We start from the raw sequence: 23,766 nt of genomic DNA on the forward strand, positions 1-23,766 counted from the left end.
ATTTTGATAAATATCAACTTTTTCTTATTGTTAGCAAATATCTTGCAACAAATCTTCTTAAATTTAACGTGCATTGAGAGGAGAAAAAGAGAGTGCGATCATTGAGAACATTTTGATCTACTGTTTATCAGAGAGTATTTTCTGGTTGCAAATAGGTAGCGACTATGTAGCCTTTATGCCTGTCTGACAAAATAAATGAGATATGGTGACGCTTTAACAAAAGAAAGAAAATCTCTTCGACCCGCCCAAACCAACTGCAATCCTTTGCAGCCACTTAATCTTTGTTAAATATATCAATTTAAGATTTCAAACCAAATAATCAATCCCAAAAATGCAGTTAGCCACTGGGCCTTCAAAAGGAGATTCTTTGCCACCAAACTAAGTCAGTTAATTGTTGCATTTATTTTGCCAAATCTGTAACAGACCTAATTGTCTTAAAATGTCTAATCCCATGACAGCCTCTCTCACCAGGCAAAGCAAAAAGGAAGAGTAGATCCAAATCTAGATTGCTAACATGTTCAAAAGATCAAACCCAAACTGGCTGAGCCTACATACAACTTCCTGAATAAATTTGTCAGCAAAGCCAAAATAGTCTTTGACAATAGGTTTAGTTGACTCGTCTCATTAATTGTGGTTAAACATTGCTCTGTGGAAAGCAGTGCAGCTGCAGCAAGCTCCATTTCACTGAGACAGTGTCTTTTTGTTGGCAGTTACTGTAACAGTTGCATTCAAGGCCACATTTCACACCAGCTTCTATCAATCACTTACATATGATATTTAAGATCTGTGAACATGAAAGTCTCATGGGAGCTTTGCATCTTTTCACAAATATACCAGCTACAAATGGAATAACTACCACAAAAAAGTAGTAATTTTCGAAAATGCAAGTGCAATTACCAATTTTCAAATTTCTCATTCGGAATCTAAGAGGGATTCACGGCAGAAAAAGTTTGAAGATCATCTTGAATTAAATGATATGTTAATTTGCTTGAATTTGAGAGGAAAATAAGATTTTGAGGAAATATAGATATTCTAAAATTAGTTGGCCTTTTACTGTGCAGTAAAGTCCATTAAAAACACAACATATAAACTTATCCATTAAAAACAGAATAGGTAATTTGTGAAAATGGTTAGCCCAGCCCATGAACCAGCAATTAATAATGAGTACTTACCAGAAATGAACGGTAAAACATTTTAGTGCAATAAAATAAAACAAGCAACTAACTATCATCTGTATAAAACAAGTGTCTTTTTTGTATTAGACTTGCTTTAGTTACTGTCAGCTCCGCTAATCTTCAAGAGGCAGGTGGGTCAGTCGCTTGAAGAGGAACTTTATTTAGTGGCAGCTGAAATATGAGCAAAGGCATGGTGAATGTGGAGTCATGGCTAATGTGGTCTAATTTCCGATCATCCAACAGGACTAGAGAGAAACTTAGCAGATTTTAAGTATTTTAAAATTTGGGGTGGGAGTTGTCAGAGACCAACAGAGAGGGGGCTCGCCATGCTTTCTTCATATTACAAGTGTAAGACACAGAACTGAGGTGACGGAAGATCTTTGTCATCCCTCCAATTCTGAACTGTTGCATTAGAGCTCTCAGGTGCAAGGTGAACTCAGGATCTTGACACTGAAACATTTGGGAGCTATCACTGAACTAAGTCTGGAAAAAATATCTATTAGATGTTGCAGTAAAACAGTATGTCTCCTGTCATGGTTTTGCTTTCATATGAATAGCCCATTTACTATTACTTTTGGCCAACACAATGGTCGATTGCTTGGGGCATGTACACCCACAGAACCATGAAGGGGAGCAACAAATATTTAAAAGTGCAATCTGATTGCCCCAGGTACGGGCCAGACTGGAAATGGAGTTAGATTATTAAACGTAAAATTTGCCCATTACCTTAAAGAGGCTGGAAGAACACCGCAAGCCAGGCAGCATCAAGTGGTGGAGAAGTCGGCATTTCAGGTGTAACCGTTCTTCAAGACTGTGGGGTGGGAGTAAGGGGAGCTGCACATAAAGGGCTTGGCAGGGCAGGGTGATAAGTGGGGTGAAGACAGTTAGAGGGTGTGACCCAATGGGTGGAATGAATCCGGCAGGTGGCTGTGAGTGGAAGGGAGTGAGAGGGACTGGGAAGGGAGTCAGGAGAAGGGAAGACGACCGTTATTTGAAATTGGAGAACTCAACGTTGAGTCCTCCGGGCTGTAGGGTGCCCAAGGGGAAGATGAGGTGTTGTTCTTCCAATTTGTGGTTTCGTTCAGTGTGGCAAGGAGCCGGCCAAGGATGGTCATGCTGGATAGGAAGTGGGAAGGGGAATTGAAATTGAAATGGGTGGTGACTGGGAGGGCCAGTCACCTCCTGTGGGCCTAGTGAGATGCTCGGTGAGCCACACCATAACTTTACATGTGGTCTCTACAGCAGGGAGACCAAATCGGGAGCACCTGATGCAGTAAATTAGTTTGGAAGAGAGCAGGTGAACCTCTGTCTCAACTGGAAGGACTGTTTGGGTCCTGGATGGAATGATGGGAGTGGTGTACTGGCAGGTTTGGCATCTTTTCCGGGTGCAGGGTGGCGCAAACCAAGGAGTAGAAAGGAACCGTCCTTGTGGAAGGCAGAGAGGGTGGGGAGGGGAAGATGTTTTTAGTGGTGGGGTATTTAAGGATGATGCATTTGATGTGGAGACTGGTGGAGTGGTAGGTGAGGACAAGGGGAACCCTAACTTTATTGCATTTGAAGGGGGAGGGGTTTAGAGCAGTGGAATGAGGAACGGAGATAGTGCAGTGGAGGCTGTCTGAATGATAGAGGGGTGAAAAGCAGGTTGTTTGAAATAGGTGGACACTTGGGATGCCTGGGAGTGGAATGTCTCCTCGTCAGAGAAGGAATTGGGAGAACAGTATGGAGTTCTTGCAAGATTCTGGGTGAGAGAAGGTGTAGTCCAGGTAGTTGCGAGAGTCTATGGGTTTATAGTAACTGTCAGTGTGAAGACTGTCGTCAGACTTGGAAATGGAGATGTCAAGAAAGGGGAGGGAGGTGTCTGAGATGGACCAAGTGAACTTGAGGGCGGGGTAGACATTTGGGCAAAGGCAATAACTGCTCCAGTTCAGCCTGGGTGCAGAATGCTGCACCGATGCAATCAACGATGTAACGGCAGAAGAGTTGGGGTACACTGCCTGTGTAGGTACTGAAGAGGAACTGTTCGACATAGCCGACAAAGAGCCAGGCATAATGGGGCCGATCCGAAAGCCCATGGCCATACCCTAGATTTGGAGGGAATGAAGAGTCAAAGGCAAAGTTATTAAGGGGCAAAACCAGTTCGGGTAGGCAGAGGACGGTATTGGAGGGGGGGGGAACTGGATGAGTCTGGTGCAGAAGCAGCGGAGGGCCTGCAGGCCATCCTATGGGGAACATACATGTATAAGGACTGCACATCCATGGTAAAGATAAAGCGCTGGGCGCCAGGGAACTGGAAGTTACTGAAAACATGGAGGGCGTGGTTGGTGTCGCAGTGCCTGAACCAATGGGGAGAGAATACAGTTGAGGTAGAACAAGATGAGTTCGGTGGGGCAGGAGCATGCCGAGTCAATGGATCGGCTGGGGTAGCTGGACTTGTGAACCTTGGGGAGCAGGTAGAAATGGGCAGTGCGAAACTAGGGAAGGATGAGATTGGAGACAGTGGAGGGGAGATTTTATTGGGGGAGGGTACGGTTTAGAGCAGTGAAATGGGGAATGAAGGTGGTGTGGCCCATCCCTCTCTGCCTTCCACAAGGACCATTCCATTCGACAGTCCTTGGTTTGCTCCATTCTCCCCACCAACCCTCCAGAAACCCCAGGTACCTTCCTCTGCAACCAGAAAAGATGCGAACCTGCCAGTACACCAGCCCCCTCACATCCATCCATGGTCCCAAACAGTTCTTCCAGGTGAGACAGAGGTTCACCTGCCTTTCTTCTAACCTAGTTTACTGCGTCAGGTGTTCCCTATGTGGTCTTTTCTACATCAGGGAGACCAAAAATAAACTTAGGGAACGGTTCGCTGAGCATCCCAGCCAGGCCCACAGGGGCTACCAGACCTCCCAGTCACCACCCATTTTAATTCCCCTTCCCATTCCCTATCCAACATGGCCATCCTTTTCCTCCTACAATGGAGGTGGCCAAGGATGGCCATGTTGGATAGGGAGTGGGAAAACAAACCACAAATTGGAGGAACAACACCTCATCTTCCACCTGGGCAGCCGAAAGCTTGGAGGACTCAATATTGAGTTCTCCAATTTCAAGTAACCTCCCTTCCCAGTCCCTCCCCCTCCCAGACATCTAGCAGATTCATTCCTCCAATCGACCAACCAGGTCATACCCTCTACTTGTCTTCACCCATTCCCACTTCACCACCCTGACTCCACCATCCCCTTTACTTGCAGCTCCCCTTACACCCACCCCCAGTCCTGAAGAAGGATTAGACCTGAAATAGCAACTTCACCTCCTGATGCTGCCTGGCTTGCTGCATTCTTCCAGCCGGTCTACCTTGGATTCCAGCATCTGTAGTTTTTTTTTGTCTCATTACCTTAAATAGGCTGTGTACGGTTCTGTAATCTGAACACTAATTACCAGCAAACAACAAAACACAGCAGTAATAAAACCACCAGGAATTATAGCAACTTGAATTCATCAAATGACCTTCACATCATCAATAAAACTGCCAGAACTGAAATCTATTTAAATTGTGAATGTACATTAGAGAAGTCTACACAAACTAGTTCAGCAGTGATGATAACTTGTATACTGACTTACAGTTTGGGTTCCAACAGGGCCACAGTTCTGATGTCACACAGAGAAGTCCAAACATGCACAAAAGAAATGAACCTCAGGGTGAGTGGAGAACAACTCCCTTGATATCAAGGTATCACTTGACCAGGTCTGGTTTCAACAAGCCTAGCAAAAGCCTAATTAGTCTACATTTTCCATGCAGCTATTAATTCCATCCTGAGTTACTGCTTCCCACAGGGAATATTGCATCAAGTCAGTCACCTCCTCTCCTAAAAGCCTGTCCACCATCTACAAGGCAGAGATCAGGAGCGTGACTGAATACTTCTCATTTGCTTGGATGACTTCAACTCATCAACACAAGAAGCTCAACACCATCCAAGGCAAAGCAGCCTGGTTGATTAGTGCCACATCCACTTCCAACACTCATTAGCCATAGTGTGTACTATATGCTAAATGCACTGAAGTTCACCTAAGATCCTTGGACAGCATCTTCCAAGCCCATTACCATTTCCATCCAGAAAGACATGAGCAGCAGATACACTGGAATACCATCCCCTACAAGTTCATCTCCAAGCCATTCATTATCCTGACTTGGAAATATATCGCTTTTCCTTCAATGTCACTAGGTCAAACTTCTGGAATTCCATCCTTCCCAGCATTTTGGTCTACCTACAATGCATGGACTGTAGTGGCCCAGGAAGGCAATTCACCGCTACCTTCTCAAGGGCAACAAGAGACCTGAAGTAAATTCTAACCAGCTAGCAATACCCAAACCCCATGGGTGAATTTTAAAAAAATTTAAAACCACTCAAGTTAAACTCATTACCTTGTAAATGCTGGGCATATCCTGCCTGTGTTTTTAGATTTTATATCTGTGATTCTCAAGGCCTCTGGCATCACCTCAGTCTTGGGAAGATGGAAAGATTGATGACCATTGCTTCTGCAATCTCTATTTTCATTTCCTTCAGTATCTTTGATTTAGCTCATCCAGTCCCTGAGTCCTATCAACTTTAGGTACTAAGAACCTATCTAGTGCCTCCTTAAGGAGCGTAAAACTTTCCAGTAACTTGGGCTGGACAGTATCTCCTTCCTTCATAAAGAAATGCACAATATTAATTTAACACCTCAGCCATGCTCCCTGCCTCCATATGGAAATCCCCTTTTAGGTCCCAGGTTAGCCCAACTCCTTTTACCATCCTTTTATTGCTTATGTGGTTGTCAAAAATGTTGGTATTCCCCTTTATGTTAACTGCTAATCTTTCTTATAATCCCCCACTGCTGCTCTTAATTGTTTATACATCTCCTTTCTGAGCCTTCTGTTTTTAGCTTGGTTCTCATTAATATTTTCTAGTTTATACCTGTTATAAGAATGTTTCTTCCACTTCATTTTAATCTTTAAATCCCAAAGTCTTCTATATGAACAACATTAGTAAAAAGGATGATAAATGGAGGAGGGGTGTTAATTAGAAACCAAAACTGGAACTTATACCTCAAGACCAGAGGCACAATTGACTTTGCATTTGTCTTTATTGATGAGACAGATGCTACACAGGCCAAAGTGACAGAGAGAAACTCAGCCATCAGAAAAGTTTAACGTTAATAAGAGGTATTACACAAGTGGTCAGTATTTAAAGTTGATAAGGCACTGGGACCAGAGACAATGCATCCAAAGAAATTAAAAGAGAGTCAGCAAAAATTGCAGAGGACTTAATATCGATTGATTCAGAAGAGTCAGCATTGACACGGTGAAGGGAAAAGCAAGATTACGTAACTTGGAATTTTCTGAAGAAATAACAGAGGATTGCTGAAGTGTACATGGACTTCCATAAGCCATACAATATAGTGTGACACAACATAGAAACGTTATGGGTCATGGAACAAACAGAACAGGGACAACATGGATCAAAATAGCCTGAGGGCTAGGAAACACTAGGGCTTGTAGTGACGTTCCCCAGTGGTCTGCATTGGGGACCCTGTTTTTCCTGATATCAATGAATAATCTTGGTGGGCAGCACGGTGGCACAGTGGTTAGCACTGCTGCCTCACAGCGCCAGAGACCCATGTTCAATTCCCGCCTCAGGCGACTGACTGTGGAGTTTGCACATTCTCCCTGTGTCTGTGGGGGTTTCCTCCGTGCTCCGGTTTCCTCCCACAGTCCAAAACAAAATGTGCAGGTTAGGTGAATTGCCCAGTGTTAGGTGAAGGGGTAAATGTAGGGGAATAGGTCTGGGTTGCGCTTTGGCGGGTCGGTGTGGACTTGTTGGGCCGAAGGGCCTGTTTCCACACTAAGTAATCTAATCATCTAATTTCAAAGTTTGGAGATAACATAAAACTCAGGAGAACTGTAACCTGCAAGGAAGACCATGTAGGTCTTCAAAAGGATGGTTTGATACATTGATGGAACCAGTGGATAGGTGGCAGATGAAACTCAATGTAGAAAAAAAAAGAGGGGGGATACATTTTCGTAAAAAAAACCTGGAGAGACAGTATAAAGGGTACTCTTCTAAAGACTGTGAAGATTAAAGATCTGGGAGTACATATTCACAAGTCAATAAAAGGGGCAAAACATGTAGAGAAAACAGTATTTTAGACTCCATAATTTGGGGCAGAGGAAAGAAAGAAAGGTCACAAAATGAATTTATATAAAGAAGTGGTTAGACCTCAGCTGAAGCACTGAGGCCTAACCACTAAACTACAGGAAGGTTGCAAATGCATTAGAGAGTGCAGAAAAGATTAAACAGAAATATCTCATCCCTGGACCCTTTCTGTTACAAAGAAAGAATGGAGGGGTTGGGAATGTTTTCCTTGGACATAAGGCCAAGATAACACTAGATGGACTGCAGTTGTTCACCACATCTCTGCTCAAGTGCAACTATGGACTGACAATAAAGGTTGGTGGCACCCTCTTTCTATAAATAGTTTTGTTAAAAATCACAATTTCATAGCAGCTACCTCAGGAAATCACAAATAAATGCAATAGCTCCAACAGGGACAAAAACTTCTCATGCATCATAAAACAACCATGTGACATCACAAATTGAAGAAGCACATTCACATTTAGCATCAATAATGAGAATACAGTTGGTGTTCGAAATTTGAGATCCTGTTGTCCAAAAGTAAAGCATCAAGACAAAAAAAATCCCCATCTAAGATGTAGAATAAAGAGAATACCATAAATTTATAAAGCATTTAGCTTCCAGAAAGTGCTATATGCTAACCTGTTTGATTTAAACAATTGTATGATAATACGAAGCTAAGATGTAAATTATGAAAGATACACATATGGAATATTTACATTCCAAATGATACAGATTATTAGTGCCTTACACTCCTCAAAATCATTTTTTTTTGGTCTCACTTAAATTTCTCACCTCTACCTGATCTCAAAGCAGTGTGGTCTTTCAAAGAGTCTAAATTTTTTTGCCCACCACCTACTTCAATATATTTCCATCATCTCTTCTACTGTCACCCCATTCAATCCAAAGCATCTTACCTTCTCTTGATTTTTTTGTGTTCCCCTCTACTGAGCCAAAAAGGATGCCCTACTGCTCCCTTATGATCCTCATACTTCCCTTTCTCGCCATCCATTGCAGTCCTCAATATTTAATTGCAAGACAGATAACAATGTGAGGTAACACAAATGACTATGCACATAGGCTTTCTTTAAATCACTCGCTTGAATCTCTTTTCAAACAACTGCTGTTACATTTTTATTTATAGGGGTACTCTTAACCAGAGTATCAAACTCTCTCATTCAAACATATAGTTAAATACCTCTTAAGCAGCATCAGGATACTGAAATAGAAAACCAGAGATATGTGAAAATAGAAAAGCAATTTCACAATCTAATAGATTTTGTGCAAAAAGCACTTCACAATTTGCTATTGACTAAAAATTTAAAGAGATCTACTTACAGATTCACTTACCCTTTTTGAATTTGTGTACTGGAAGTTTTTTCAGCTGATCTTTACGCAACCGGTTCCTCCTTGCCCTGTGTCTGTCTTGAATAAACTTTGAAATCTAGAAAGCAAGAGATTGAAATATTTATCCTAGAATGTGTACATCAAGCTGAAAGATCTTTTATTCTTGTAAAGGGGAAATTATGTCAGCTTGACTAATCAACTAAACTCATATTGGCTTTGCATTCAAAGAAAAAGTCTTGAAAAAGAAACATCACATTTATGCACCACCTTTCATGACCCCAGAACATACCAAAGCATTTTAGAGCCAATTAATTATTTTTGAAGTGTAGTTTCTATTGTCATGTAGAATAAACAGCAACCAATTTGCAGGCAGCAATTTCCCACAAACAGCAATGTGACAATGTGGCTTTCTGATGTTCATAAAGAGATAAATATTGACTAAAACACTGGAGATAAACCCCTTGTTCTTCTTTGAAATAGCATTATGCCTTTTACGTGCATTTCATTCGCATCTTTCACAACCTTGAAATCATCTCTAGCATGTTACAGCAAAATGAAGTACTCATTATATAAAGCTACAGCAGTCAAGTCATGTAAAACAAATTTCCACATACACTGATGCAAATTCAGGGAATAAACACCGAGACAATTGGTGTTAGGAATTAGGGAGGCATGATGTCTCAATGGTTAGCAATGTTGCATCACAGCGCCAGGGACCCGGGTTTGATTCCATCCTCAGATCACTGTGTGGAGTTTGCACATTCTCCCTGCGCCTGTATGGGTTTCCTCCAGGTGTTCCAGTTTCTTGCCAGAGTCCAAAGATCCAGAGATGTGCAGGTCAGGTAGACGGGCCAAGCTAAAGTTGCCCAGTGTCCAGCGATGTGCAGGGTAGGTAGGAAATGTAGGGTTACAGGGTAGGGTGTTGAGATGCTCTTCGGAGGGTCAGTGTGAACTCAATGGACCAAATGGCCTGCGTCCACACTGTAGGGTTTTCTATGATACTAATTCCATTCTTATTGAAATAGTGCTGCAAGATACATATACTTTTTAAAAATTGGGTAGATGTGTTAGGGTTACTGGATAGGCTTTTATTGCCCATCCCAAATGGCAGTGAAGAATCAACTACATTCCTGAGTCACATGTCGGTCAGTCCAAGTAAAGAGTTCCTTCTCTAAAGGGCATTAGTGAATCACATAGCTTTTTAAGACAATTAACAGTGGTTATATGCTAGCCAATAGGCTGATTTTCTGTGTGCCCAACTTTCCAAGTGTCAGCCTAGATTAAGTGCTTAAGTCTCCAGAACATGGCCAATGTTGACACACCGGTTTTCACATAGACAGCACACTTTTATTAATCAACGGGTGATAAGCTGTAGTATGAATGGATAGCAGTAAGCATTTTTTGTGCTCAAGGTGAAAGATGCAAGGGAATGAAACACATCCTATTTAGTATTCAACATTTCAAATCAAGTAATCCTCAGGCAGATACAGTGTGAATCAGTGACTGGAATAAAAAAATCTGCTTTCCTTCTCTGTCCCAATAACACAAGTTAACCCCAAGTGTAGAGGATGCAGTCCTCCTTTCCCAGTGTAACAATTTCATTTTCAATGTCAATCATGTTCAATGGCTTACAAAGTAAAGCTAATCATATGTCAAACTAGCAGCACTTGAGAAGACAAGCAGCAAGGAGGAGAAAGTGAGGACTGCAGATGCTGGAGATCAGAGCTTAAAAATGTGTTGCTGGAAAAACGCAGCAGGTCAGGCAGCATCAAAGGAACAGGAGAATCGACATTTCGAGCATAAGGGCTTTTCCAGCAACACATTTTTAAGACAAGCAGCAAGGCAAGATGGTGTTAGAGCAAGACTAATTAAACTTGACAATTGAAGATGCTGCTCTTCAATATTAGAGGGGCAAAACAGAGTAGGGAATGGGAAGGGCAACAGACATGTGGTTGTAGATAAGTTTGAAAAGAAAGTGGGCAAAGATAAAGTACGCAAGGAAAAGTCAGTGAGGATTAAGCATTAGATATACACAACTGTTACTGGATCAAGTACAGGTAGCAGAGATATGGATGAGTTGTACAATACATAGATCGAAGCCATTAAGGTGGCTCAGTGGTGAGCACTGCTGCCTCACAGCACCAGGGACCCAGGTTTGAATCCAGCCTTGGGTGACTGGCCGTGTAGAGTTTGCATGTTTTCCCCATATCTGTATGGGTTTCTTCTCAGTATTCCAGTTTCTTCCCACAATCCAATGATACACCGGTTAGGTGAATTTACCAAAGTAAATGCAGGGTAATGGGGATAGGATATGGGGGTTGGATCTGGGCAGGATGCCCCTTGGAGGGTGTATGGAAACTCATTGGGCTTAGTGGTCCCTTGCTGCACTGTAGGGATTCTACAATTCTATGAAGGAGAGGTCCTGAGAAATCAAGGAGTAACGGTGCTCCGGTTGATTACGAAAGGAGGGCATAACCAAAGATGGAAACAATTGGTCTACTTGATTTAAAGATGGGAAGACAAATTCAATTCAGGGCAAAAAAAGCGATTCAAAAATTGTGATCATCCTCATGTTCTTTGTCTGATTGCACCACCCCATCACATAATACAAATGAAATCTAACCTAATCCTCAAAGAGGGCTTTATATCTCAAGTGGTAGCACTTACAGTCATAGAGATGTACAGCATGAAAACAAACTCTTTGGTCCAACTTGTCCATGCTGACCAAATATCCCACCCAATCTAGTCCCACATGCCAGCACCCAGCCCATAATCCCTCCAAACCCTTCCTATTTGAATACCCATCCAGATGCCTTTTAAATGTTGCAATTGTACCAGCTTTCACCACTTCCTCTGGCAGCTCATTCCACACACGTACCACCCTCTGCGTGAAAAGGTTGCCCCTTAGGTCTCTTGTATATCTTTCCCCTCTCACTCTAAACCTATGCCCTCTAGTTATGGACTCCCCCAACCAGGGAAAGGACTGTCTATTTATCCTATCCATGCCCCTCATGATTTTATAAGTCTCTATAGTATCACCCCCTCAGCCTCTGACGCTCCAGGGAAAACAGCCCTAGCCTATTCAACCTCTCCTCTGGACTCCCCAATCCCAGGGAAAAGATTTTGCCTATTTACCCTATCCATACCTCTCATGATTTTATAAACTTCTATAAGGTTAGCCCTCAGCCTCTGATGCTCCAGGGGGAAACAGTCCAGGCGTATTCAACTTCTCCCTTTAGCTTAAATCCTCTAACCCTGGCAACATCCTTGTAAATCTTTGCTGAATCCTTTCAAGTTTCACAACATTCTTCTGATAGGAAGGAGACCAGAATTGCATGCCATTTTCCAAAAGTGGCCTAACCAATGTCCTGAACAGCTACAACATGACCTCCCAACTCTTGTACTCAATACTCTGACCATTAAAGGAAAGCATACCAAATGCCCTCTTCTATCCTATCTACCTGCGACTCCACTTTCAAGAAGCTACAAACCTGCACTCCAAGATCTTTTTGTTCAGCAACACTCTGTTGGATCTTACCATTAAGTCTTTTTACCACCAAAATTCAAAGGTCACGGGTTTCAGGCTCAGCCAGAGACACGACTATAAAACCTAGGTTGACAGCCCATGTAATTATGTAAGTAGTGCTGCACTGTTGGATATTTGGTCTTTTGGATGAAACATTAAACCAAGAACACATTATTCTGAGGATGATCAGCTGAGTTCACAGGCATATATCTCGCAACAGAAGGGAAGATCCAGCCAATAATGATCGTTTTCAACCAACACTAAAAACAAAATGCCTGGTTATTAGCTTATAGCTGTTCGTGGATGTATTTTTAATGCAAGTTGCATGCCTTATTTCCTACATTTATAACTATTAGTATTCTTCAAAAGTACTTAATTAGCTATAACATATTTTGGGACATCCAGATAACAAGAAAGGCTACATAAATGGAAGTCTTTTTTATTTCCATACAATTTTAAAGAAATCGGAAAGGGAGAGGTTAGAACTATCTGGTCAAACAAATCTAAGTATTGTACAATTCAATTGCCACATTTTACATTAAATCGGTAAGTGACAGAGGGGCGCAGACATTTCTACAAAACCGCTTTTCTCATCTTGACATCAAACAGGTCAACGGTTGGTGTTTTCTGCTGTTGTTTCTCAGATTCTTAGGGCCGATAGAAAAATGTAAGATGGATTGCAATCAAGCAGAAGGTCCAGGCCAGTGACTTCAAGCAAGACTTAATTACAATATTTACTGGAGCAGAGTTGCTTGACATTGCAAGAGGGAGAAATTCTACACAAAATGTCTGCTTCCTGCTTGTCTCTAACCAGCAATTATAACTGATGAGAATAGGAAGAAGTGAAAATGTCATGAGCAAGATCTGAAGTACTTAGATTCATGCAGCACCTTCAATTAACAAAATCTCTCTTTAAGAAATACAAACACCATGCAGAGTTAACAATGTCATCTGTTGTTCTTTGACTCCTATGTAAATAGCTCCTGTATTAGTTCCATGCATAGATCAGCTCAACATTCAGTACATTTTTTGCACATGATGCCTCAAGAGAGCTCTCTCACCAAGCCAAGAAATGCTATATATATATTTTTTTCAGCTGTACCATATTTTATATAATGTCTGGATATTCATTTTAGTCGTCTTGAAGTAGTTGCACCAACAAAAGCCACATTGAAAATAAAACTTAAAATAATGCGTTAAGTTTTAATATTTCAGACTTTTACAAGCATATTTAATAATGCATTGCTGCTGAGGAAGTAAACGTTGAGTATGGTGCGGGACAAGTAAGGTGCTATATCTGAATACTTTGAGTCATCTTCATAGGGAAAACCTAATGCCATCGGGTGTCTACGTGCTTTGGTACACAATGAGAGGATGCAGGAATTTCCCATAAGAATTTCTTATCCTAGTAGTCTTCTTGTGAAGTGGAAACCAAGGGGGGGATATCAATGACAATGTTACTGATCTTACTCATATTGGCCAAATAGCAACATAGGTTAGTTCTCCATTCTTTGGGTTCGATATGGAGGAGGTCCCCTTTTGGAAAATAAAATTAATTGAGAGCACAATTTCATTGACTTATTATTTTTGTAACCACTCTGTTCAGTAAGCTTTTACAAATAAACCAAAATGTAGATATTGCTGGAAAAACTTCCCAGGTCTGGCAGCATTTGTGGTGAGAAAGCAGAATTATAGAGTTATAGAGCACAGAAATAGATCCTTTGGTCCAACTCATCTGCATGGAGCAGACATCACAATTTAACCTAGCTCTATCTGCCTGCATTTAGCCTCTATCACTCGAAACCATTCCTAGTCATATACAGATCCTGGTGCCTTTTAAATATTGTATTAACTGTAAGTTCTGCCCTGACTTGCCTTTCCAATATCCAAATTAAACTTCATCTGCCATTCCTTGGTCTATGGCCTGTCTGATCAAGATCCCATTGTACTCTGAAGTTACCTTCTTCTTTGTCCGTTAGACCTCCAATTTTCGTTTCATCTGCAAACTTATTAACCGTACTTCTTTTGTTCACATCCAAATCATTTAAATAAATGATGAAAAGCAGCAAACCCAGCACCGATCCTTGTGGCACACCACTGGTGATAGGCTTCCAGACCGAAAAACAATCCTCCACCACTCCCTGGTCTCCAAATTTCAAGCCAATTTTGTACCCAATTGGCTAGCTTCCTCAGGATCACATGCGATCCAACCTTACAAACCATTCTACTATGTGGAACCTTGCCAAATGCTTTGAAATCCATACAGACAACCACGTCTACCACTCTGCCTTTATCAATCTTCTTTGTCATTTTTTCAAAAACATTCAAGCAAGTTAGTGAGACATAATTTCCCATGCACAAATCCATGTTGGCTATCCATGATCAGTCCTTGTCTTCCCAAATGCACGTAAATCCTGTCCCTCAGAATTCCTTCCAACAATTTACTAACCCCCTGACAGAAGGCTCACCTGTTTAGAGTATCTGGCTTTTCCTTACAGCCTTTCTTAAATAATGGCACTACATCAGCCAACCTCCAGACTTCTGGCACCTGATCTGTGGCTGTTAATGATACAAATATCTCAGCTAGGGCTCAGCAATCTCTTCTCTAGCTTCCAACAAAGCTTGAAAAATACCTGATCAGGTCTTGGAATTTATCTATCCTTATGCGTTTTAAAGAGTCCAGCACATCCTCTTCTATAATAGGATTTTTTTTCAAGACCTTTATTTCTCCAAGTTCGTTAGCTTCCGTATCCTTCTTCACAGTAAATATTGAAAGAATATTTGGTTAGTACCTCATCCATCTCCTGTGGTTCCACACAGACAGCTACATTGATTTCCCTAATTAGTCTTTTGCCACTAATGTATTTGTAGAATCTCTTTGGATCCTCCTTAACTCAATTAGCCAAAGCTATCTCATGCCCCCATTTTGCCCTTTTGATTTCCCTCAAGTATATTCCTACTTTTTCCCTGTACCTTTCTAGGGATTCATTCGATCCCAGCTGTCTATACCTGATGTATGCCTCCTCCTTTCTTTTTGACTAGAACCTCAGTTCCTCTAGTCATCCAGCATTCCCTACACCTCCCAGCCTTGCCCGTCGCACTAACAGAAACATATTGTTAAAGTTTCGGATCCAGTGACTCTTCTTCCGAATTAGGTCAGTGGACTCAAAACATTAACTCTGATGGGTCTCCACAGGTGCTTCCAGACCTGCTGAGATTGTCCAGCAATTTGTTTTTTTGTCTTTATATTCCAGCATCCACAGTTTTTTGAGCTTCTTTTTAAAAAAATGCTAATAATAGCTTTAAAGAAGAATTTTGAATCAGTGAAAAATCTTTTCAAATGGTTTCATTAGACATAACTATTAATTCATGCAGAGCATTAAAACTATTTCGAATTGCTTAAATTTAATAAAGCCAAAAGGGAACATTCCCCAAGATAGTTTTAAAATTCAACCAATTTTAAAATTTATTTTAAAACTATTTGTTTTTGACTGAAGCAGCAAATGAGGTTTGCCTGAAAGCCAATTAACATTTGAAACATTAATTCAAGGCTGAAATAGAGAATAATTTGTTACATATCAGTTTCAAAAACTCACGATGAATTATTTTCTTTGATTAAAAACATTGAGTTTAAGGAGAAAGTATCCAAGCTTCAGGTCTGTTCCAACAACTAATTCATTAAGTGGCACACTAGATCCAACCCCTCAAATTATGCTCCCAAGAGTATATGCTCCAATGAACACTTCACACAGATTTAATTTTTTTTTAAATTAGCTAAGATTATTGAATATTGTCAGTACACAGGAATCTTCTTTTGTATACCGAGTTAATGTCGGTCAGTTATGGAATACTAGATTCTTGAAAGTAATTACAATTTATTCAGAGATACACACATTATATATGGATTAATAACTAATCTAAATACCACAATTAAGATACTACTTGGTAATCATATCCAGCTCTGAATTACTTTAAATAATTTGAAGGTCAAAAGTGCATCTCTTTATTGAATAAATGGGTAGATGGGAATGACCGCCAGATTATAACCTAATCAAGTAGTTCAAATCAGATCAACAAAAAGAACAAAAATCAATCTGTTTATCACAGTTATCTGCATCTTAAGATTAGAATGGAATCTTAGTTATACAAATATTAGATCCTCAACAAAAATTCCAAGAGACACAAATGTGTATTTTTGGATAAGGCATTCATCCTCCAATGTGTCTTCTAGCGAATCTAGAATATCCTTTTTGCTTGAAGTTATCTGATTTCTAAAAATTCTAACTCTCTCCGTAAACACAAACCATAGATGCGGGCATTGCTGGTTGCAGGAGGAAGCTTGGTGTATGGAAATATGCTGTCATATCAAAAATCACTTATTGGCCATAAGCACTTTGGATTATCCCTAAATTATAAAATGCCCCACATAGATGCAAAGTTTTTTTTCTTCCGTTTTGGAACCAAAATTACCAACTCAGAACAAAAACAGTTGAAACAACTTTCTGTTAAGAATCTTAATCTTTATGGCTGGGATTGTGCAATTGAAATTACACTGAAATTGTACCAACTGTCATAATTGTGAAATGGACAGCAATTTCTAATATTTACATACAGAAATACAAACATCGCTGTCACCAAAAGTCTGGATTGAAGCCCTAGAAGAGTGTCATAATATGTCTGAAAGGATCGATTAAAATAACAAGTAGAACTGAGGTGAGAGCCATCTGGTGGACATACAGCATATAGCAATACTATTTTACGTAGGATGAGACTAACTGGATGAACCAACAAAAAGCAGAGCCACAACAGGCTGAATGTTCTGTCTATACTGTAGGATACTTTTGCACTATTGAAGTCACTGGAAATTCAAAAAAATTCACACATTAATGCGAATCTCAGTTCAGATGCCAAAAAACCTTAAAATGTTATGCTTTGCTGATTGAAGTTAAATTGTTTTTAAATGACATAGGAGAAAGTGAGGACTGCAGATGCCGAAGATCAGAGCTGAAAAATGTGTTGCTGGAAAAGCGCACCTGGTCAGGCAGCATCAAAGGAGTAGGAGAATCGACGTTTCGGGCATAAGCCCTTCTTCAGGAATAAGCCCTTCTTCAGGAATGTTTTTAATGACATACCAAGTTCATTGCCAATAAAATAATCTCCGACTAATATCATTTGTTAAGTCTCAAACTTCTTCATCTGGTTTTAAATTTAAGGTTTTTCATATTTTATCTTTTACCTTCATCACACAAGTAGATCCCAAGCTTTAGTTCACTGTATGTAAAGTGATAAAGTAAACATTGCTTGTTACATTTTGTCTTGCTGTCTGAGAATTTTAATTGAACTGGTTGTCAAAACTGTTTGATGATATCTTTTCCTGTGGACATCAGAGATCACCTCTAAATCGACATCAGGATGAAAGTAACTTCAGGAAAGATTAAATCCGCACGAGATCTCTAGATCTTGGCAAAAGTGAAGACTGCAGATGCTGGAAACCAGAGTTTAGATCAGAGTGGTGCTGGAAAAGCACAGCAGGTCAGGCAGCATCCAAGCAGGAAAATAGACGTTTCGGGCAAAAGCCCTTCATCAGAAATAGAGACAGGAAGCCTCCAGGATAGAGAGATAAATGGGGGTGTAGGTGAGGGGGGGGGGGGGGGGGGTGTGTGTGTGGGGAGGCTGGGGAGAAGGTAGCGAGGCATACAAGTTGCTACCTTCTCCCCAGCTCCACCCCCACCCCTCCTTCATTTATTTCTCCATCCTGGAGGATTCCTGATGAAGGGCTTTTGCCCAAAACATCGATTTTCCTGCTCCTCGGATGTTGCCTGACCTGCTGTGCTTTTCCAGCACCTCTCTGATCTAATCTCTAAATCTTGGTCAGCTTCTTTCAAGCTCCGCGGTGAATGCTGTCATGATGCTGCTGACCTCAAAACCCAGGTAAACATCTTTCACATACTTAACTAATTTCTTACAGGGAACCTGCCACAGCACAAAACTTCATAATAACTATTATTCCTTGACTCCCATTCAAGTAGTCCCCAAGAATAGCTCACTTGCAAAATTAAACCATTACTCACTATACTGGCGACATATGTAAAGTAGAAAGTTGGCAACCAATTTCTTCTTCGAGGTCCAGATTAGATTAGATTAGATTAGATTTCTTACTGTGTGGAAACAGGCCCTTCGGCCCAACAAGTCCACACCGACCCGCCGAAGCGCAACCCACCCATTCCCCTACATTTACCCCTTACCTAACACTACGGGCAATTTAGCATGGCCAATTCACCTGACCTGCACATCTTTGGACTGTGGGAGGAAACCGGAGCACCCAGAGGAAACCCACGCAGACACGGGGAGAACGTGCAAACTCCACACAGTCAGTCGCCTGAGGCGGGAATTGAACCCGGGTCTCTGGCGCTGTGAGGCAGCAGTGCTAACCACTGTGCCACCGTGCCGTCCAGAGGTACTAAATATTGCAAGGAAGAATGGGTGCAAATGACAGCATATTTAATGTCGTCTTTGGCTACACAAGTAAAATTACTGTGTTTGAATATTCAACTTCCCAATAAGTTTCTTTACATGAAGTATTTTTCATTAAAAATTGCAAAACACGTACAAATAAGGAGTTTAAAACCTGCACAGAACTGACTATAAGACGTTAGAATGAAGTAGGTCATGCAGCACATTAAGTCTAACTGGAAATGTTGATAGTTTTGCCATCAGTATAGATTCAATTGAATTATTGTCAATGGGCAGCAATCCCAATGCGGTATAGATAAGTTATTCATTAAGGTTCACATTCAAAACAGCTCAATCATGCCAACATTGTCATAATGCATTGAGCATATACTTAAGTATAAATTAGTACATACCATAAAAACAGCAATCAGGATTAAACAGATTCCCACTATGATGAGGAATGGAATTAGATAATACTCCAATGGAAGGCTAAAATCGGGTAGTATCACTATGTGGCCACTGTGGAGAAACACAATAACAAAGAATGTTTGCAGATAGTTACGATACCGTAACTGATGATGGCCATCAAAGCATAATTCAAGAAATGCTGCTAGAATACACATAACGACAATGATCATCATATTGGTTTGTTGATTACATTGTTACATTAGCAGTGATGTAGGCAGCAGAGGTTGACACAACAGCTGCATAAAAAAAAAGGAAGCGCATATTGTATAAACTGATATTTATGAACTGAACTGAAACCATTGTGACCATTTGTCCTGATGCAACAAGGTAGTGAACATGTATCAGTACCATGTCTGATGTCACGGTGACTACACTAGACTTAGACTATGATGTAATTGTGACAGCCAGGCACTCAAAACCTGCGAGCAGATAATAATAAAGTTCAGATTTTTGTTTTGTTTTTGGTAGTTGCTTTGAAAGGAACCATAGCTTTGTGAGATTGTCAAAAAAAATTAAGATCAGAATTCAAATTTTATTTTTCTAATTAGAAAAATGTACCATAAAAAGTAAAACCTAATATGTAGAAGAAACCAATGGCCCAGGAAATAGCCAAATGGAAACTGAGCATACATTAAATAAATACCTGCAATATTCCAACAGGAATATCTAACACACAAGAAATGACTGCAAACTTAAGTAAAAATCAGGTGACTTCAATCTTATTTTAGTCATGCTGGACAACATTTTAACAGGGATTGCCAACTGCTTAGCCAACAACTTTAGAATTCACCACTTTCTGGTGAATTCTATTCAACCTGCAGTGTACTGAAATTGTGAAATCTGGGCTGATGACTGGTGAGAAACATTTTGTTTTTATTAATAGATACATCGATTTTGTTGGCAAAATTTTGTTTTATTTATTGCCATGCTGCAGTTTATTGTTAGGTCATCCTGATTAAAATTGAATGGTTGAGGGACATGCATTAGGCTGAGCAGCCAACTGTGAATTAACTCTACTGTTCTTTGTTATGCTATGGTATTGCAAGTGGTAGTATTAACCATTTAATTGTTCCAATATATGCTCATATTTAATCACAACTGTCAATTGTATTTATTCACTGAGAAGACTTTTAAATGTTAGCTATTTTGGGCAAAGTTAGGAATATCCAAGTGTATTTAATTTATATTACCAGAATTGTAACAAATTCAGCTCAGTTGATATTGGCTCAGTTCCACTTTTACCTTGAAATTAACTGCATTAACATCAAGATTAGGAAAAATTCTTCGACAATCATTTGGCCATTTGACGCAAAGGCACTCAGCTATTGATGGCATTGATATGTTGTTGCATTGTTTTACCGTTAAAATAGAAGAAAACAAGCAGGAAATGGTTTAGTAAATTCATATTTCAACAGTGTGTTATTATTTCATAGCTCATACGAAAATCAGAGCATGCAGGGTCTGATGCTCTGCTTGAAGGAGAAAGATCTATCTAGAGAGCAGGAATTTTGAAAAATTCACAGATGGCTCTTGGAAACAGTCAGTGCAGAGTTGATGAGCCATTTTGATTATCATTTTAGCCAAAATACTGGTAGATATTAAAGACATGGTTTCTATAACATTTGGATTGGGAAATGTGGTGGCGATTGAGGCGGTAAATTGGCAGTATTCCAATCTCTTATTTCCATACAGCGGCCCCAGTTGGAAACTGAAAGGTCTGGCGAACCTAGCTGCCAATAATGCGTTGCCACAGTCACAGTCAATCAGCCTGCAACATCAAAAGGATTGTGGGGGGGAAAAAAAAAAATCTCCATTGCAGGAGTCCCTCAAGGTCCAATCATATTCAGCTGCTTCAATGTCATTTCTTTCATATGGGCAGAAACGCTGACAACAGAAATGTTTAGTACTTCTTGGAATGTATCCGAAGACTTGCACAATATCCAGGTTTGTGCTAATGGGTGACCAGAAAGCTACATGCTACACTAGAAACTACTTAACTCAAATTTGTATAAATTAATTAAATAAGTAGAGATGGCTGGACAGGTTTTTGCTGTAGCTATATGATGTGGGAGGTGGCTGATCCCATTGTGAATGGAAGTGACCACATCTGCAGAAAGTGTTGGTTGCTGGAAGAACACTGGATCAGAATTGATGATCTGGAATCTGAGCTTCAAACACTGTGGCACATCTGGGAGGGAGAAGAGTTAGCTGGACGCTTTGCTTCAGGAGACAGTCACACCCGGTAGATTAAGTAATTCAAATTCAGTTAGTGATCAGGAACACTACTGTGACTGTAAGTGAGGCAGGCAGGGGGATTCTGAGCTCAGGAGTGGAGGAGCCTCAGCCCTTGTCCAACAGGTATGAGATTTTTGCTCCATGCGTGGATGAGAAGGGCTGTGGATAGGATGAGCCAGCTGACCATGGCACCATGATGCAAAAGGCCATTCAAGAAGGGGGAGAAAAAAGACTAGTTGTTATACAGGATTCTATAATTAGGGGGACAGATCGTATCCTCTGAGAGCCTGATCGGGAATCCTGCATGATGTGTTGCCTGCCTGGTACCACGGTGCAGGACATCTCCGAACGGCTTGAAAAGATACTGCAGTGGAAGGGAGAAGATCCAGTTATTGTGGTCCATGTTGGCACAAACAACATAGGCAAGGCTAGGAAGGAGGACCTATTCGGGGAGTATCAACCACTAGGAAGAAAATTGAAGAACAGGTCGAGGGTCATAATCTCCAGATTACTGCCTGAGCCACGGGCTAATTGGCACAGGGATAACAAAATTAGGGAAATAAACACGTGGCTAAGAGATTGGTGCAGGAAAGAGGGATTCCATTTCATGGGACATTGGAGTCAGTTTTGGAACCAGTGCGATCTGTACCAATCTCCTGCTGAACCGATCTGGAACCAACATTCTGGCAAAAAGGATAAACAGGGTGGTCACTCGGATTTCAAACTTGAGAGTTTGGGGGCGTGAAACGGAAAGCAAAAGGGAGTATGGAGTCAAGCAGAAAGATAAGGAGCAGGTTAACATGCGTGCAGGGTTTAAGTTCAAGACAGGCTAGGAATGAAGCAAAAAAGGAAGGATAACTGAGGACACATTACTGGAGATGATGGAAATCATGAGGATAAGAAAATTAGCATTAAGGTGCTTTACCTGACTGCTCGTAGTATTTATAACAAAGTAGATGAATTAACAGCACAAATCATCGTGAATGATTATGATGTGGTAGGCATCACAGAGACATGGTTGCAGGGAGTTCAGGACTGGCAGTTAAACATCCAAGGATTTACATCTTATTGAAAAGAGTGGGAGGTGGGCAGAGGGGCGGAGTTGCCTTGTTAGTTAAGAATGAAATTAAATCTATGGCACTGAATGACATAGGGTCAGATGATGTGGAGTCTGTGTGGGTGGAGTTGAGGAACCACAAGGGCAAAAAAACCATAATGGGAGTTATGTATAGATCTCCCAACAGTGGTCAGGACCAGGGGCGAAAGATGTACACGGAAATAGATAGTGCATGTCAAAAAGGCAAGGTCATGGTAATCATGAGGGACTTCAATATTCAAATTGATTGGGTGAAAAATGTTGCTGGTGGATCCAAAGAAAGGGAATGCATGGAATGCTTACAGGATGACTTTTTGGAAAAGCTTGTGATGGAGCAGGTTATTCTGGATTTAGTGCTATGTAATGAGCCAGAAATTATAAGAGATCTTAAAGTAAGGGAACACCTAGCAGGCAGCGATCATAATATGGTAGAGTTCAGTGTGCAGTTTGAAAGAGAGAAGGCAAAATCGGATGTAATGGTGTTATAGTTAAATAAAAGGTAATTACAGGGGCACGAGAGAGGAACTGACGAAAATCGACTGGAAGCAGAGCCTAGTGGGGAAGACAGTAGAGCTACAATGGCAGGAGTTTCTGGGTGTAATTGAGGACACTGTACAGATGTTTCATCCCAAAGAAAAGAAAGATTAGTGCGGGGGAGACAGAAAAGAGAGAGAGGGAGAAGAGAGAGAGAGGGAGAAGAGAGAGAGAGAGAGAGAGGGAGAAGAGAGAGAGAGAGAGGGAGAAGAGAGAGGGAGAAGAGAGAGAGAGGGAGAAGAGAGAGAGAGGGAGAAGAGAGAGAGAGGGAGAAGAGAGAGAGAGGGAGAAGAGAGAGAGAGGGAGAAGAGAGAGAGAGGGAGAAGAGAGAGAGAGGGAGAAGAGAGAGAGAGGGAGAAGAGAGAGAGAGGGAGAAGAGAGAGAGAGGGAGAAGAGAGAGAGAGGGAGAAGAGAGAGAGAGGGAGAAGAGAGAGAGAGGGAGAAGAGAGAGAGAGGGAGAAGAGAGAGAGAGGGAGAAGAGAGAGAGAGGGAGAAGAGAGAGAGAGGGAGAAGAGAGAGAGAGGGAGAAGAGAGAGAGAGGGAGAAGAGAGAGAGAGGGAGAAGAGAGAGAGAGGGAGAAGAGAGAGAGAGGGAGAAGAGAGAGAGAGGGAGAAGAGAGAGAGAGGGAGAAGAGAGAGAGAGGGAGAAGAGAGAGAGAGGGAGAAGAGAGAGAGAGGGAGAAGAGAGAGAGAGGGAGAAGAGAGAGAGAGGGAGAAGAGAGAGAGAGGGAGAAGAGAGAGAGAGGGAGAAGAGAGAGAGAAGGGGAAGAGAGAG

General features: G+C 41.1%; 1 protein-coding gene across 1 annotated transcript in view; it reads right to left on the bottom strand.

Annotated features, from left to right (window-relative positions):
* The window catches only part of rnf13 (ring finger protein 13), a 213,358-nt gene that overhangs the window by 62,418 nt on the left and 127,174 nt on the right, over positions 1-23,766 (bottom strand). The window contains exons 6-7 of the mRNA XM_043702760.1: positions 19,073-19,178; positions 8,684-8,777 (exon numbers count right to left, since the gene is read on the bottom strand). Coding sequence (XP_043558695.1) covers positions 8,684-8,777; positions 19,073-19,178 — 200 coding nt within the window. The remainder of the gene's footprint in view (positions 1-8,683; positions 8,778-19,072; positions 19,179-23,766) is intronic.

Source organism: Chiloscyllium plagiosum, chromosome 13, assembly GCF_004010195.1.
Source record: "Chiloscyllium plagiosum isolate BGI_BamShark_2017 chromosome 13, ASM401019v2, whole genome shotgun sequence".
NCBI lineage: Eukaryota > Metazoa > Chordata > Chondrichthyes > Orectolobiformes > Hemiscylliidae > Chiloscyllium > Chiloscyllium plagiosum.